General features: G+C 43.9%; 1 protein-coding gene across 1 annotated transcript in view; it reads left to right on the forward strand.

Moving 5' to 3' along the window:
- LOC138371819 (protein O-mannosyl-transferase TMTC1-like) overlaps positions 1 to 13,497 on the forward strand; it is a 90,873-nt gene that overhangs the window by 382 nt on the left and 76,994 nt on the right. The window contains exon 2 of the mRNA XM_069336845.1: positions 11,133 to 11,319. Within this exon, the coding sequence (XP_069192946.1) occupies positions 11,133 to 11,319 (187 nt within the window). The remainder of the gene's footprint in view (positions 1 to 11,132; positions 11,320 to 13,497) is intronic.

The raw sequence follows: 13,497 nt of genomic DNA on the forward strand, positions 1-13,497 counted from the left end.
CTGTCTACAGTACCCTTCTGTCTACAGTACCCTTCTGTCTACAGTACCCTTCTGTCTACAGTACCTTCTGTCTACAGTACCCTTCTGTCTACAGTACCCTTCTGTCTTCAGTACCCTTCTGTCTACAGTACCCTTCTGTCTTCAGTATCCTTCTGTCGTTAGTACCCTTCTGTCTACAGTACCCTTCTGTCTTTAGTACCCTTCTGTCTACAGTACCCTTCTGTCTTTAGTACCCTTCTGTCTACAGTACCCTTCTGACTACAGTACCCTTCTGTCTTCAGTACCCTTCTACCGAGACGAATGTTGCTTTAATACCGAGCGAGAAGGATGTTACAATGACCTACTTCATCCCCCACTTATTAAAATAGGTCACCTGTTATCCTCTTCTTCCTGGTGAAGAAGATATCAGCTACGTATATTACGCCAGGTAGTCTCCAATTATCATAAGCAAGTGTGCTTTGATGGCGGCTTGACTCACAAGACAAGTATTACCTAAAATTATTAATCAAGCATATCGGATACCGAGAGTGTAGTGATGTAGAGATATTTATATCATTTTATGACCTCCAAAAGAGTACGTTTACACTTACAAAGGACTGGTACCCACCAAGTTGTCTCCCTCACTCCACACACCTCACACCAGGGCTGTGAGGTAGCAGGGTGGGGTAGCCCTCATCCCTCACACCAGGGCTGTGAGATAGCAGCGTGGGGTAGCCCTCATCTCTCACACGAGGGCTGTGAGGTAGCAGCGTGGGGTAGCCCTCATCTCTCACACCAGGGCTGTGAGGAAGCAGCGTGGGGTAGCCCTCATCCCTCACACCAGGGCTGTGAGGTAGCCCTCATTCCTCACACCAGAGCTGTGAGGTAGCAGCGTAAGCATCCCTCACACCAGGACCTAGATTCAGGAAGCTCTGTGTATTTCTTCGTAAATGGGTTTGCTACGAAGGTTCCTAAGTGCGCCCTAAGAAGATGCTTAGGTGCGATTCAATAAGGTATACTTAGGAAGAAAATTGTTGGTTCACCTGCGTGCCGATAGAGGTCACTACTGTGTTTCGTTTGGCCAATCAGAGAGCAGCAACATTCTTCATATTGAAGATTTAGCGCTGGCTTATCGGAGCTCTACTGCCTCCTATTTACGTCGAATTTTCTTATAAAATTAGTATATTTCGAAGTAAAACAATGTTTTTTCAACTTCTACAGCCAGCACCGACATTGTGGTAAACAAATATGTTACATTTGTTGTTTATCCTACGTAATTCTAAGAGATACTGTGTAGCTGTCCTTGTTGCTCGGAAGATGCGCTGACAATTATTGTATATATTTACTGAATTTACCCAAGGGCCACTAACTATCTAGTGGCCTCGAAGAGGACAGAAAGCCGGCGGCTTGTTAAAGGGCCCGCCAATTGTCTTAATGATATTTTTTAGCTGGAATTTGGCATTTACGGCTTCAGCGGGTAGGCGGTTCCAAGGGTTTATAGCCCTCTTGGTGGAAAAAAAAACATCTGTTTTCAGTCCTACTTGAGAGAACATAATCTCCAACACTATATCTGTGATTGTCCTGTTATCAGTGACTTCATACCAAATGGTATGAGGTATTTTGAGCTCTGTAATTACTTCATACACTCAGGAATATTGGAAGATATTCTTGTGCTGCACCCAGATTTTGCCAGTGGAGGCTAATAGATCAGCATTAAGTATTTTGTTCTCTCCTAATTCCATGTATGACTGGCCATCCTGTGAGGTGAGGATGTTGGATGAGCTTGTAGCTGGTTCTTGATCTACACTGTGTGGTCCTTTATACAGAATAGGGAAGCAGCACATTGCTGTGTATACCTAAACATGTTTAAAAATACATTGTTTGAGAGGAGTTTTGTAGAAACTGGTAAGAGTAATTAATAATATAATGGTTTGGGGTAAGGGGGGTTTTCTATGCAGAGGAGGGAGGCGGGGTTGTCCTCCCTTCTGGTGTTACTGGGTAGCTGGTTGTGGGTTCCCCCCTCGCTTCTGGGGGTGTTGTGTTGGGAGCTGTGACTTCCTGGTTTTCCCCTCTCGCCATGCGCCTCTTCCTTGCTTCTGCTGCCACGGCTCTCTCCTCCCTTGTCATGTCTCTCTGGAGGAATACATTTTTGAATTTTCCCATGTTTTTCAGGGAGCTCTTCCTTGATAGGATCTTCTCCTTTGTGGTCTCGTTGGCAAACACTATCTTTATCATTCGGTCCCGCCTCTCAACCGTCAATCAACAGGTGTACAGGTTCCTGAGCCTATTGGGCTCTATCATATCTACACTTGAAACTGTGTATGGAGTCAGCCTCCACCACATTGCTTCCTAATGCATTCCATTTGTCAACCACTCTGACACTAAGAAAGTTCTTTCTAATATCTCTGTGGCTCATTTGGGCACTCAGTTTCCACCTGTGTCCCCTAGTGTGTGTGCCCCTTGTGTTAAATAGCCTGTCTTTATCAACCCCTGTCGATTCCCTTGAGAATCTTGAATGTGGTGATCATGTCCCCCCTAACTCTTCTGTCTTCCAACGAAGTGAGGTTCAATTCCCGTAGTCTCTCCTCGTAGCTCATACCTCTCAGCTCCGGTACTAGTCTGGTGGCAAACCTTTGAACCTTTTCCAGTTTAGCCTTATGCTTGACTAGATATGGACTCCATGCTGGAGCCGCATACTCCAGGATTGGTCTGACATATGTGGTATATAATGTTATGAAAGATTCCTTACACAAGTTTGTAAAGGCCGTTCTTATGTTAGCCAACCTGGCATATGCTGCTGATGTTATCCTCTTGATATGAGCTTCAGGGGACAGGTCCGGCGTGATATCAACCCCCAGGTCTTTCTCTCTCTCTGACTCTTGAAGTATTTCATCTCCCAAGTGATACCTTGTATCTGGTCTCCTGCTTTCTACCCCTATCTTCATTACATTACATTTGCTTGGGTTAAACTCTAACATCCATTTGTTCGACCATTCCTGCAGCTTGTCCAGGTCTTCTTGAAGCCTCAAGCTGTCCTCCTCTGTCTTAATCCTTCTCATAATTTTGGCGTCGTCAGCAAACATTGAGAGGAATGAGTCTATACCCTCTGGGAGATCATTTACGTATATCAGAAACAGGATAGGTCCAACCACAGAGTCCTGTGGGACTCCACTGGTGACTTCACGCCATTCTGAGGTCTCACCCCCTCACTATAACTCTCTGCTTCCTATTGCTTAGGTACTCCCTTATCCACTGGAGCGCTCTACCAGTTACTCCTGCCTGTTTCTCCAGCTTATGCATCAACCTTTTATGGGGTACTGTGTCAAAGGCTTTCCGACAATCCAAGAAAATGCAGTCCGACCATCCTTCTCTTTCTTGCTTAATCTTTGTCACCTGATCATAGAATTCTATCAAGCCTGTAAGGCAAGATTTACCCTTCCTGAACCCATGTTGATGGGTTGTCACGAAGTCTCTTCTCTCCAGATGTGTTACTAGGTTTTTTCTCACAATCTTCTCCATCACCTTGCATGGTATACACGTTAAGGACACTGGCCTGTAGTTCAGTGCCTCTTGTCTGTCACCCTTTTTAAATATTGGTACTACATTAGCAGTCTTCCATACTTCTGGTAGGACTCCCGTTTCCAGTGACCTACTATACACTATGGAGAGTGGCAAGCAAAGTGCTCCTGCACAATCTTTCAATACCCATGGTGAGATTCCATCAGGCCCAACAGCTTTTCTCACATCCAGCTCCAATAGGTGCTTCTTGACCTCATCTCTTGTAATTTCGAACCTTTCCAAGGTCACCTGGTTTGCTGCCACCTCTCCTAGCGCCGTGACTTCTCCCTGTTCTATTGTAAAGACCTCCTGGAACCTTTTGTTGAGTTCTTCACACACCTCTTTGTCATTCTCTGTGTACCTGTCCTCGCCCACCCTAAGTTTCATCACCTGTTCCTTCACTGTTGTCTTCCTCCTGATGTGACTGTGTAGTAGCTTTGGTTCGGTCTTGGCTTTATTAGCTATATCATTTTCATACCTTTTCTCAGCCGCTCTTCTCACACTAACATACTCGTTCCTGGTTCTCTCGTATCTCTCTCTACTTTCTGGTGTTCTGTTATTACGGAAGTTCCTCCATGCCCTTTTGTTCAGCTCCTTTGCTTTCATACATTCCCTATTAAACCACGGATTCTTCCTTTGCTTCTCTGTTTTTTCCTGTTGGGCTGGGACAAACCTGCTTACAGCCTCCTGACATTTTTGGGTGACATAGTCCATCATGTCTTGTACGGACTTGGTTCCGAGTTCTGTGTCCCAATGTATATCCCATAGGAATTTATTCATCTCCTCATAGTTTCCCTTTCGGTACGCCAGCCCTTTGTTTCCCAGTTCTATTTTGGGGGTGATAATTCCTAGCTCAACCAGGTACTCAAAGCTCAATACACTATGATCACTCATTCACAAGGGGGCTCCCAACTTAACTTCCCTTATATCCGACTCATTTAGGGTAAATATCAGATCAAGCAAGGCTGATTCATTCCCTCCTCTCGTTCTTGTCGGTCCCTTGACGTGTTGACTTAGAAAGTTTCTTGTTGCCACATCCAGCAGCTTAGCTCTCCATGTATCTGGGCCTCCATGTGGGTCTCTGTTCCCCCAATCTATCTTTCCATGGTTGAAGTCTCTCATGATTAGTAGCCTGGATCCGTTCCTGCTAGCCACAGAAGCTGCTCTCTCTATTATATTGATGGTTGCCAAGTTGTTTCTATCATATTCCTGTCTGGGTCTTCTAACATTCGATGGGGGGTTATATATGACTACTACTATAATTTTCTGTCCTCCAGTTGCTATGGTGCCTGATATGTAGTCACTGAAACCTTCACAGTTCTGAATTACCATCTCTTCGAAACTCCAATCTTCTCTTAGTAGCAAAGCTACACTACCTCCTCCTCTCCCTTCTCTCTCTTTCCTCACTACATAGTAGCCCTGTGGAAACACTGCATTTGTTATGGTGTTTGTTAGCTTTGTTTCTGTGAGTGCTATTATGTCTGTGTGTGTGTGTGTGTGTGTGTGTGTGTGTGTGTGTGTGTGTGTGTGTGTGTGTACTCACCTAATTGTACTCACCTAATTGTGCTTGCAGGGGTTGAGCTTTGGCTCTTTGGTCCCGCCTCTCAACCGTCAATCAACTGGTGTACAGATTCCTGAACCTACTGGGCTCTATCATATCTACATTTGAAACTGTGTATGGAGTCAGCCTCCACCACATCACTTCCTAGTGCATTCCATTTACTAACTACTCTGACACTGAAAAAGGTTTTTCTAATGTCTCTGTGGCTCATTTGGGTACTCAGCTTCCACCTGTGTCCTCTTGTTCGCGTCCCTCCAGTGTTGAATAGTTCATCCTTGTTTACCCGGTCGATTCCTCTGAGGATTTTGTTGGTTGTCATCATGTCACCCCTTACTCTTCTGTCTTCCAGTGTCGTAAGGTGCATCTCCCGCAGCCTTTCCTCATAACTCATACCTCTTAGTTCTGGGACTAGTCTAGTAACATACCTTTGAACTTTTTCCAGCTTCGTCTTGTGCTTGACAAGGTACGGGCTCCATGCTGGGGCCGCATACTCCAGGATTGGTCTTACATATGTGGTGAACAAGATTATGAATGATTCCTTACACAGGTTCCTGAACGCCGTTCTGATGTTAGCCAGCCTCGCATATGCCGCGGACGTTATTCTCTTTATGTGGGCTTCAGGAGACAGGTTTGGTGTGATATCAACTCCAAGATCTTTCTCTCTCTCTGTTTCATTACGTATTTCATCTCCTATTCTGTATCCTGTGTCTGGCCTCCAGTTTCCACTGCCTAGTTTCATTACTTTGCATTTACTCGGGTTGAACTTCAACAGCCATTTGTTGGACCATTCACTCAGTCTATCTAGGTCATCTTGTAGCCTCCTACTATCATCCTCTGTTTCAATCCTCCTCATATTTTTTGCATCGTCGGCAAACATTGTGAGGAACGAATCTATACCCTCTGGGAGATCATTTACATATACCACAAACGGTATAGGTCCAAGGACTGACCCCTGCGAGACTCCACTTGTGACGTCTCGCCAATCTGAGACCTCACCCCTCACACAGACTCGTTGTCTCCTGTTGCTTAGGTACTCCTCTATCCACAGGAGTACCTTCCCTTTCACTCCAGCCTGCATCTCCAACTTTCGCACTAGCCTCTTGTGTGGCACTGTATCAAAGGCTTTCTGACAATCCAAAAATATGCAGTCTGCCCACCTTTCTCTTTCTTGCCTTATTTTTGTTGCCTGGTCGTAGAATTCAAGTAACCCTGTGAGGCAGGACCTGCCATCCCTGAACCCATGTTGATGCTGTGTTACAAAGTTCCTTCGCTCCAGATGCTCCTCTAGTTTTTTTCGCACAATCTTCTCCATCAGCTTGCATGGTATGCAGGTTAGGGACACTGGCCTGTAGTTCAGTGCCTCCTGTCTATCCCCTTTCTTGTATATCGGGACTACGTTAGCTGCTTTCCAAATATCTGGCAGGTCCCCTGTTGCCAGTGATTTGTTATACACTATGGAGAGTGGCAGGCACAGTTCTCTTGCTCCTTCCTTTTGAACCCAAGGGGAGATTCCATCTATGCCTATAACTTTTGACACATCCAACTCTAGTAAACACTTCCTTACTTCCCCGCTGGTAATCTCAAACTCTTCCAGTGGTCTCTGGTTAGCTATTCCCTCACTTACCTCTGGAATTTCTCCTTGCTCTAAGGTGAAGACCTCCTGGAATTTCTTATTCAATTCCTCACACACTTCCTTGTCATTTGTAGTGAATCCTTCCGCCTCTATCCTTAATTTCATAACCGGTTCCTTTACTGTTGTTTTTGTCCTGATGTGGCTATGCAACAATTTAGGCAACAATGAGTCTTTGCCTTGCTTGCGATGTCATTTTCGTATTGTCTTTCTGCCTCTCTTCTCATCCTGACATATTCATTCCTGGCATTCTGGTATCTTTCTCTGCTCTCCAGTGTCCTGTTATTCCTATAGTTTCTCCATGCCCTTTTACTTTGCTGCTTAGCTAGCCTACATCTCTGATTAAACCATGGGTTTCTCATTTTCATTTCTCTGTTTTCCTTTTGGACTGGGACAAACTTGTTTGCTGCGTCCTTGCACTTCTGCGTGATGTAATCCATCATATCTTGGGCCGTCTTTTCCCTGAGCTCTGTTTCCCATGCAATATCTGTTAGGAATTTTCTTATCCCCTCATAGTTTCCCTTTCGGTAGGCTAACCTTTTGGTTTCGGTATCCCTCCTCGAGTTCAATAACCCTTCTTCAATCAAGAACTCAAACACCAGTACACTGTGGTCGCTCATTCCTACTGGGTCCTCAAAACCGATTTCTCTTATGTCGGAGTCGTTCAGAGTGAAGACTAGGTCGAGTCTCGCTGGTTCGCCATTGCCTCTCATCCTTGTGGGTTCTCTGACATGCTGGGTTAAAAAGTTGCTTGTCACCACCTCCAATAGTTTGGCTCTCCATGTATCTTCGCCTCCATGCGGTTCCTTGTTCTCCCAGTCAATCCTTCCGTGATTGAAGTCGCCCATGATGAGCAGGTGGGATCTATTTCTACAGGCGTGTGTTTGTGTGTGTGTGTGTGTGTGTGTGTGTGTGTGTGTGTGTGTGTGTGTGTGTGTGTGTGTGTGTGTAAGAGGTTAGAAAAGCGGGATGGTATCTAAGTCCGCAGATATAAATAGTAAATACACACACACACGGGTTTCACCGAGATAAACCTAGCAAGTAAGATCTAACATGAGATCTTACAAATCTACATAGAAATATGTAAACAAAACAGAGGCCGACGAAGATGTAGAAGAGAGACACCAAACTCAACACGGACTCTGCTAATATTCCAGCTCGGTTATCCAAGACCAATCTAGATTGAATTATTATCTTTAATGATAAAATTAATATGCAATTTTGCCTAATCGGAGTAATTCAATTAGGTATTATTACAGTGATGCTGATGCTCATTTTCACTGCCACACGGGGCAGGAGATCTTCTAGATGGCCTACCCTCTTCCTCCCCACCATGCCCCACTCCCCGGTCCCTTTGTCCTCCCTCACCATTCTCCATTCCCCCATCCCCTCGTCCCCACCATCCCGAATTCCCCCGTCCCTTCGTCCTTCCCCAGCATTACCCCCTCACTTTTCCTCTTGTCCTCCCCACCATCTCTCACTTCCGTCCCCTCGTCATCCCCACCATTCCCCACTTCCTCGTCCGATGCCTTTCCAAATGGTCTGATGTTCCCATCAGAAAATTGGGAACATCAAGTGACCTGATGTTCCCATCACTGAAATATAAGAAAAACTGTTAAAAAATTAAATGAAATTATGAAAAAATAAAAAAAATAAACTATACCCACGAAATGAACGGTATGTTAAACAACACAGCTTAATTCCAACGCAATTCACACAAATTAATTAAATCAAAATGAAAATAAATCAAAATCTATGAAAATTCAATTTATCAATGCAATCAGAAACATTGAAATGGAATTGTAACATATTTAGTATAGCATGTGTGTTGCTCTTACAGGCAACAGATGGCGCTGTTTGTCAAGAAAAGCATAGTTTTACCTCTCACAGATGTGGCATCTATACATATACTTACGGAATGAACGGTATGGTAAACAACACTAGCTCAGTTCCAGCACAATGTCACACAAAATAATTCAATAAAAAATAAAATAAATCGAAATCTATGAAAATAAAATTTATCAATGCAATCAGAAACATTGAAATGCAATTTGTGACATATTTAGTATAGCGTGAATATTGCCATTATGTGCAACATATGGCGCTGTTTTTCAAAAACGCATGTTTTTACCTGTCACAGGGGTGGCATCTATATGGTAGGTATATAAAAAGACGCACCTATTCGAATGCAACGTTGTGTCAAAATTTCCAAGCAATCGGTGAAGAACTTTCGGAAATTACAGCGTATGTTGCTCTTACGTCCAACAGATGGCGCTGTTTTAAAAAAAAAACATGTTTTTTTCCTGTCACAGGTGAGGCATGTATATAGTAGATATATAATAAGACGCGCCTATTTGAATGCAACGGTGTGTCAAAATTTCAAAGCTATCGGTAAAGAGGTTTCGAAGATTTCCCCTCACAGGAAAAACACATGAAAAACACAGTTTTTTCAGAAAAAGCATGTTTTTTTTACCTTCACAGACGTGACATCTATATAGTATGTATATAAAAACCTGGCTGGATGCGAATGGAACATTGTGTGAAAATTTCATTAGCAATCGGTGAATAACTTTTGGAGACTAGCGATTTTGAACAAACGAACATTTCCATTTTTATTTATATAGATATCAATACTAACACCCGTGGCGTAGTGGTCACACACTAGCTCCATGTCTCGTGATCAAATTCTTCTGGGTTCGAACCCTGGCCATGTAGGATTGACTGGGCGCTAATTCATAATTTTTGCCCCTGCCCACCCAGCAGTAATTGGAAACCTGGTTTGTAAACCGATTGCTGGGTAGTGTTTCAGGAAAACCTAATTGGGGTAAGCCATAACTTTCCATAATGAGCTATGGAAAGGGAAGGCTCTAAGCCCGCTGACGATGTCTGGATTTTCAAACAGAAAAGGCAGCAAACATCACTAACACGTCAGGTTGGATAACAAGAACCTTTTACACAAGAGATGCTATACCAATGATGATATTTTTCAAGACGTTAGTGCTCTCTACACTGGAATACTGTTGCACAATGACAGCTTTAAAACTACAGAAATTGCTGACCTTGAGAGCGTGCAGAGATCCTTTACTGTTATAATCCGCTCAGTAAAACATCTAAACTAATCGGAACGACTAAGATGCCTAAACCTAAAATTTCTCTAGGGCGCAGGCTGGAGAAATGCATAATAAATTACACGTGGAAAATAGTAGAGGGGCTGGTCCCAAACCTGCACACACAGAAATAACATCACATGAGACCAGAAGGCATGGCAGGATGTGCAGAATACCCCCGTTGAAGATCAGAGGTGCCACAGACACTCTGAGAGAGAACTCTATCAACATCAGAGGCCCGAGATTGTTCAACACGCTTCCACTACACATAAGGGGCATAACTGGCCGAACCCTCACAGTGTTCAAGAGAGAACTTGATAAACACCTCCAAAGGATACATCAACCAGGCTGTGATTCATACGTCAGGCTGCGAGCAGCCGCGTCCAACAGCCTGGTTGACCAGTCCAGCAACCAGGAGGTCTGTTCGGGGACGGGGCCGCGGGGACGTTGAGCCCCGAAATCATGGGTAACCTTAAGGTAACACCCGCACTGAAACCATTACAGACACAAAACCTCCTCCTTGAACCTCCTCGTCAGGAGCAGAACAGAATTATTTCGGCCACAAGTGAAAACAAAGTCTTTTAAAAACTGTGACGATGTATACACAGGAGACAAACTTAGATCACAGGATTTGAGAATGTAAATATTCGTCTCAAGAAGATGAGAGTACGAACTCGTCACGCACAAACACCACGAACAACACCATACAAACTTTAAGGATGTTAACATACCCTTCACAAAAGAAAACATTAGAAGAGAGAGTATAGCAACTCCAGCCACCAAACATTGCAACACCATACGGATTGCAGGAAGTTTGGTATCGTAAACACACTTTGTACCTCAAAAAATACATATTATGACCAACTTAATTCCACGCTTTATGTCTTTACTCAGTTTCACTTCAACCTTCTTTTTCCTCCATAAGCAGCTAACTTTGTGGATATTATTCAGCCCGTCCATCCTAAGGTTTCCTAACATCAAGAAACTGTCCTACTAAAGTGCCCTTATCCTAACCCACCCGAGGACCCAAAACAGAAAACGGGGCCAGGTACGTCAATTTTGCGAGCCGCTCCCATTTTCTAGCACGACAATTTCTGGCCTTAGGTAGGGTACACGTCAAAATGCGACGTTCTATTAGAAGGACGTGTTGATATTACCCTGACTGAGGGTAGGATACAGTCTGGATGTTGGTGGTTCCTGCTGCCATGTTGTTCACGTGTTTTCTTGATGTATAGACTTTCTAGTTCTTCTGGCGTGCCTGTAACGTGTTAATGTCTTGTGTTTACCCCCGGCGCAGGGTGCTGACCTTCTGGTATCTGCCGGTGTTCAACGCCTGGCTGCTGTTGTGCCCGTGGACGCTGGCGCACGACTGGCAGATGGGCTCCATCCCGCTCATCACCTCCATCATAGACACCAGAAACATCGCTTCTCTTTTGTTCTACGGCGCCCTTGTACTTATACTCAGAGCTGGATGCTTGATGAAGGTAATATAATATTTGGCAGTGTTCCTGTAGTGTTTTATCTGTATTAATTACACCCACCCACCACACACACCTGCCTATCCAACACACACACCTACCTATCCACCACACACACACCTGCCTATCCAACACACTCACACATACACCTGACTATCCACCACACACACCTGCCTATCCACCACACACACACACACACACCTGACTATCCACCACACACACCTGCCTATCCACCACACACACACACACACCTGACTATCCACCACACACACCTGACTATCCACCACACACACCTGCCTATCCACCACACACACCTGCCTATCCACCACACACACCTGCCTACCCAACTACCCAATCCGATTTGTACGTGTAACGTGCATACGCTGGTGTAGATAATGGAGTTCTCCACCAAACGCTCATGTGAAATATCATGTTATTGTGATTGAACTGTGTATTTAACTGAAGCGTTTGGTGGATAACTCCCTTCCCTCCACCAGTGTACGCGGGTTACGTGCAAAACTTGCAATAGATACCAGCTCAATGTCTACACATTCCCAGTGGGCTCGGCTAGACTCCAGGTTGTGTAACTTTTAGCATCTCTTTCGTCTATGGGTACAGTGTGCGTCTGGGGCGGACAAGGATATTGGTTCGACGCCCCCCCCCCCCTAATATACGTTCGATAGCCTAATACCTGCTATCTTAGGCTTATATAATAATTATATATATTTATATGTATGATGTATGTATATTATATTGTATATATATATATATATATATATATATATATATATATATATATATATATATATATATATATATATATATATATATATATATATATATATATATGTCGTACCTAGTAGCCAGAACGCACTTCTCAGCCTACTATGCAAGGCCCGATTTGCCTAATAAGCCAAGTTTTCATGAATTAATTATTTTTCGACTACCTAACCTACCTAACCTAACCTAACTTTTTCGGCTACCTAACCTAACCTAACCTATAAAGATAGGTTAGGTTAAATTAGGTAGGGTTGGTTAGGTTCGGTCAAATATCTACGTTAAATTTAACTCCAATAAAAAAAATAGACCTTATACGTACTGAAATGGGTAGCTTTATTATTTCATAAGAAAAAAATTAGAGAAAATATATTAATTCAGGAAAACTTGGCTTATTAGGCAAATCGGGCCTTGCATAGTAGGCTGAGAAGTGCGTTCTGGCTACTAGGTACGACATATATATATATATATATTATATATGCATACAGACACACACACATGCCTAAAATATCTCCATAAGAGCTCCCAGAGAATATGAGCGGTGCGTGTTCTCTCCTGGCGGGGTCTTCCCTAATCCCAGGAACAAAAATGTTATATGTTACTAACAGCCATCCACTGTCTTGTCCCCGCTTGCACTACTCTCCATCTCAATTATTCAACTCCCTCCTCTGCGACGGTAGAAGGCTGGGAAATCACTTCGCAACATTAACCATTTAATTGTTTGTTCTGGTTTCTCCATCTTTTCCTCCCTCATGCTGCCCCCCCCCCTCTCTCTCTCTCTCTCTCTCTCTCTCTCTCTCTCTCTCTCTCTCTCTCTCTCTCTCTCTCTTTCTCTCTCTCTCTCTCACTCTCTCTCTCTCCATGCAGCTTCGAGTTCACTTTCTCCTTCCTCTAATGTTCTGTCATTTTTGTCTAACCAACTTGCATTATTATTGCAAAACTCACAAGATGATTGTGAATTTGCTCACTCATCTGCTCATCGACTTAAGCACAGACTCATTTGTTCAACGCCTTCAGCCATCCATCCATCCCCCTCCCTCCCCACCCCTCCCTACCTTGCATTCCCCCCCCCCCCTTAACCATGCCTCGTACTCTGCCACCTTTGGTCTGGAATCACCTGGTCAATCCCCACTAGCCAGATTACCTGCATAGGTAAAAGGTCTTTACCCAAAGCTCTCTCTCTTGTTATTAACGACCATCAGGAGCAGCTTCTCTCTTATCCTCTCCTTCTCCTCCACCTCCTCCTTTTCTCATCCTCTCCTCTCCTCTCCTGATGTCTCTTTATCATATTTACATTTTGTTAGCATTCTACCCCTGGATGAAGTCCTCTTTCAAGCTGTTTCCTTTGCAATTTTCATCAGATATTTCACGAGTAAGTATTCTACACTGAACCACTTCCTCCAGTTC

Source organism: Procambarus clarkii, chromosome 4, assembly GCF_040958095.1.
Source record: "Procambarus clarkii isolate CNS0578487 chromosome 4, FALCON_Pclarkii_2.0, whole genome shotgun sequence".
NCBI classification, from domain to species: domain Eukaryota; kingdom Metazoa; phylum Arthropoda; class Malacostraca; order Decapoda; family Cambaridae; genus Procambarus; species Procambarus clarkii.